The sequence below is a fragment of the Alligator sinensis genome, unplaced genomic scaffold, assembly GCF_000455745.1.
Source record: "Alligator sinensis unplaced genomic scaffold, ASM45574v1 scaffold1493_1, whole genome shotgun sequence".
NCBI lineage: Eukaryota > Metazoa > Chordata > Crocodylia > Alligatoridae > Alligator > Alligator sinensis.
The window spans coordinates 103,421-107,722 of NW_005843339.1; the positions used below are offsets into that span (position 1 = coordinate 103,421).

General features: G+C 56.2%; 1 protein-coding gene across 1 annotated transcript; it reads left to right on the top strand.

The window, feature by feature from the left end:
* The first annotated feature begins 714 nt into the window (after positions 1-714).
* On the top strand, positions 715-3,752 carry LOC102367835. Its single transcript, XM_025194903.1, has 6 exons — positions 715-855; positions 1,399-1,581; positions 2,237-2,299; positions 2,483-2,635; positions 3,449-3,508; positions 3,697-3,752. Exons 1-6 carry the CDS (start codon positions 715-717, stop codon positions 3,706-3,708), a joined length of 612 nt encoding a protein of 203 aa, XP_025050688.1. The 3' UTR covers positions 3,709-3,752.
* Positions 3,753-4,302: the final 550 nt, after the last annotated feature.

A 4,302-nucleotide genomic window follows, 5' to 3' on the forward strand; every position in this document is an offset into this window, starting at 1 on the left:
CGGCAGAGCAGCATTGGGTGGGGGTGTTCTTTGCTGTGGGGGATTCGTCTTCTATCTGCCTGGGGGCTGCTGAGCATGTTTAAACCACCTCCTCCAGATCCTTGTCTAGGGGAGTTCAGACAGGACTGATCCTGCCCTGAGCAGGGGCTAGACTAGATGAGCCCTCCTGAAAGCCCTGCCAGCCCAGCTCTGCTAAGACTCTCCGATCTGCATGGGGTCCTACCCCAGCCTGCTGCAGACCCTGAAACTCTGTCATGACTCCTTGTGCCCATCCGAGCCTTCAGCTAGTGTCTGGCTGTGGAAAGGAGAAGGCCCCAATTGATGTTAATGGTTTGGGGGCAGAATCAGATTGTGCTTGGACACCTGAGGCCCAGTGAGAGGCAGGTGGGGAAGCAGGATGTGGCCCAGGGTCCCAACTGTTATATATAGGGCCTGACACAAACTGCTTTGTGATGTAGCTCCTGTGTCACTCCATTGCCACGGAGACTAGGGATGGGCAGGGAATAAATCCTAGCCCCCGGTCCTTGCTGGTCAGTCTCAGCGCAACCTGAGACTCAGAAGGGCTCAGACTCGGGAGAGGTTTTGCTTGTTCGAAAGAACTAGAGTTAAGAGATTAGATCAAATTAGATTAGATAGATTAGATACAGAAATACTAGAGTAGAGAGAAGATAAACCTTAGGTAGATAGAGTAGATAGAATAAGTAGATTTTAGCGATGATAGGTAAGGAAGAGCTCGGGCCCCCAGGGCCTCGTGGTCTCAGCACTTGGCAGCTGGCTCCTATCTCGCTCCCATTTGTAACCAGCTGCTCTGGCCGGAACGGCAGAAAGAGACGGCCGAGAGACTGCCCAGTGCAGGTAAGGGGCCAGCAACACCTGGGAGTTTTACAAGGAGGTGTGAGGCTGGCATGGGAGCTCCTGGTGCTCCAGCCTCCTGCTGGCATGGGAGTACCCTTTGCTTGTGCTGCTGGCTGGGGCTGCTCTTTCCCCCCTGCCCACGCTCTTAGCTCTTAGGCCCAAGCCCTCTGGCCCAGCTGAGTAGCCTTGACATCATTAGGGCAGGAACTAGCGGGGGCATGAGGCCTCCTGAGCTCTGTGACTGCGGCTGTGGTCTATTGTTGGGGCTTGAGCTGCCAGAGTCCTCTTCAGGGTCCTCTGCATACCCAGGCATGGGCTAAGCAGAGCTGTCCTGGTAGCAGTGATGCTGTTGGCTCTTGCCAGGTCTACTGGGGCTGCCTCTTGGTGAAGGTCGGGGTGGGAGCTCTGGGAGCTGAGCACTGAGTCAGCGTAGGCTTGGAAGGGCCTGAAATGTTTCCTGTGGGTGCTGGGAGTGGCTCACAGGCTCCTGGGGTGAAGGGATGCCAAGGGGGCTTCTGCTGAGCAGCTGTTCTCCTCCTCCAGCTGCCCCAGCTGCAGATACAGGGAGTATCTGGGATGCAGCTGGCCCCACAGCCTCCTCCTGGCAGACCAATGCTGGCCAACAGACCAGTCTGGGTGCGGGCCCCACTCCTGCTGCACCCACTGTGCCAACAGGAAGAGGAGGAAGACGTCAAGACCAGGGATCTGTCCAAGGGCAAGAGTCAGGTGAGTGACTACGAGGTGCCGGCAGAGCCATGCCCTGTGCCTTGGACAGGGCAGTGATATCTTGCTGAGCCCTCCCTGCCCCCTGACCCAGCACGCCCCCCCAGCCAGAACCTCGGCCTAAAGTTCTGGGAGGAGACAGCGCCCTGTGCCCTGCCATGTATGAACACCTGCCCTGGTCATGGGGACCAATTCCAGTCCCAGCTCAGTCTTTCCTGTGCCCTGCCCTGGCTGAGCAGTCTGAAATCTTCTCCCCAAAGAGCTCTGCATCCCCAGGTGCTCTGAGACGCTAGGCTGGGACTCCTCTGGTTCCTGCCTCTGAGTATCTCTGAGTGCTAGGACCTCTGGTATCTGTCAGATAGAGAAAGGGAAACTGATACATGGACTATAGAGGGCTTTGCCCACAGGATCCAGGTTTGTGTAGACGTGTATGCTTGGGAGGCAGTAGCATAGGCATGTCCATGTGCCCTGGGGAGGCATTTAGCAGTGCCGACATGTTCATCAGGTGGGATGTGTGTGTCTAGTGCGGTGGAGCGTGTACATCTATGTGTGAGCTCATTCTGGTGGATGGTCTGTGTGTGTGCATGCGTGTGAGGCCGTGTCCCTAGTACGTACTCACTGCTCCCTGAACTGACTCCCCCATTCTTCCCTTCTACAGCTGCTCCACCCTGAAACCCTCCGGCACAGACAGAAGCTGCCCAAATTGGCCGTGCAGGGAGTGGTAGGTTCCCCAGCCTGCAGTACCCCAGGGCAGGGGTGGGCAGAATCTGGGGGCCTGGGCACCAGGTGGGGCCCGTGCCAAGCTCCCTCCCTTAGGGGTCCCACAGATGTGTGATGTCAGGCCCTCAGTGTCCAGGGGAGGGCACTGCTGGGACAGTGACTGTCCCATCTCCTTCTCTTCTAGGGCCTGGACAAAAGTCCTCAGGGCAGTGTCAAGGTGGAGTCTCCATGGAAAAGAGCCTTGGCTCAGAGGGACCCAGCACCCTGCACATCCCAGCAAGGCCTAGGAAGATCAAGAGACTGGCCACGTCCTGGACTGAAGCCCTTTGAGCCCCAAGTAATACTTGCTTTCCCAGCCGCTGATAAACTTCTGGTGGCCTGTGCCCCATGCCCTGGGGCAGTGTGTGTGCTGTGCATGTTTGTGTGGAGGACAGCAGTGCCTGTACATGTGTATATGTGCCAGTGAGCCTGTGCTGGGGACTATCATGTGTGCATGCAAGCATGTGGGCCCATGTCCCCTGTATTGACTCCCTCATCCTTCCCCCCCCCAACAGGATCCCATCCTCAAGAGGGCAGAGCCAACAATAACCGCTAATATGTCCGTGAGGGGAATGGTAGGTCCACCAGCCGGCCATGCCCCTGGGGCTGGGGTGAACTGTATTCAGGAACTGGGGGTGCCCAGACAGACTCCCTCCTTTACGGGCTGACACATGGGGGGCTCAGACCCTCAGTGTCCATGGAGGGCACTGATGGTATAGTGATTATTCCCTCTCCTTCTCTCCTAGGGCTTCAACAGTAGCCCACAGAGCAGGCTCAAAGTGGAGGCTCCACCAAAGAGAGCTGTGGCACAGAGGGACACAGCACCCTGCACACTTAAGCAGGGTCTGGGAAGACCGAGAGACTGGCCACGTCCTGGGCTGAAGCCCTTTCTGCCCCAAGTAATACTTGCTGCCCTAGCCCCAACAACCTTCTGGTGGCCTGTACCCCCATGTGCTGGGGCAGCACATGTGCTGTGCATGTCTGTGTGGGGGACAGCAGTGCATGTATATGCGTATATGTGCCTGTGAGACTATTCTGATGGCTACCATGTGTGTGCAAGCATGTGGGTCCATGTCCCATGTATTGACTCCCTCATCCTTCCCTGTAACAGGATTTCATCCTCGAGAGGGCAAGGCCAAGAACAACCCCTAATATGTCCATCAAAGGAATAGTAAGTCCGCCAGCCGGCCATGCCCCTGGGGCTAGGGTGGACCGTATTGAGGGACTGGGGGTGCCAGAGGTGGAGACCTGTGAGGCTCCGTGCCCTAGGGAGGTCCAGCGGCACGAAGGGCTCAGACCTTTGTGTCCAGGGCAGGGCACAGGTGCGGTGACTGTCCCCTCTCACCTGGTCCATCTTAGAGCCTGTCATAAAAGCCTGCACAGCCAGCAGAGGACATGGGCACGTGACCCGGCAGCATTGTGACACGGCAAACCTGAAGGAGTAAGGGGAGAGCATGGTATCTGAAATAAACTTATGTCATTATATGAAGTGTTCATACATTGATTTCAGTGTCCGTATGTACCATGACATTTCGCAGTAGACTACAGAAGGGATTCATGTAGTCTTGTCGTGTCTATGCTCCCAGTCTGCAGGGTAGTGATGAGGAGAACAGCTTCTATCAACAGCTGGAAGAACTGATCAGCAGGATTGCAGGGAAGGAACCCATCCTAGTACTTGGAGACTCCTGTGCAAGAGTTGGGTCCAATTCTGAGATCTGGCTTGGGATTCCGGGTGGGCATGGCATTGGACGTATGAATGGCAATGGTCAGAGAGTTCTTGAGCTCTGTGCCAGTTAAAGCTTATCAGTGGCCAACACCTTCTTTGCTGGTAACATCATAAGAAGAATGTTGTGGCTGGTTCAGAGGGTGGGGAATAGGGTGGGGGCCTTTCCCTTCTAGAGGGCACCAGCAATGATCTGACTCAGGCAGAGGCAGTAGCTGATTGCAGGGCAAGAAAAGGGCAGT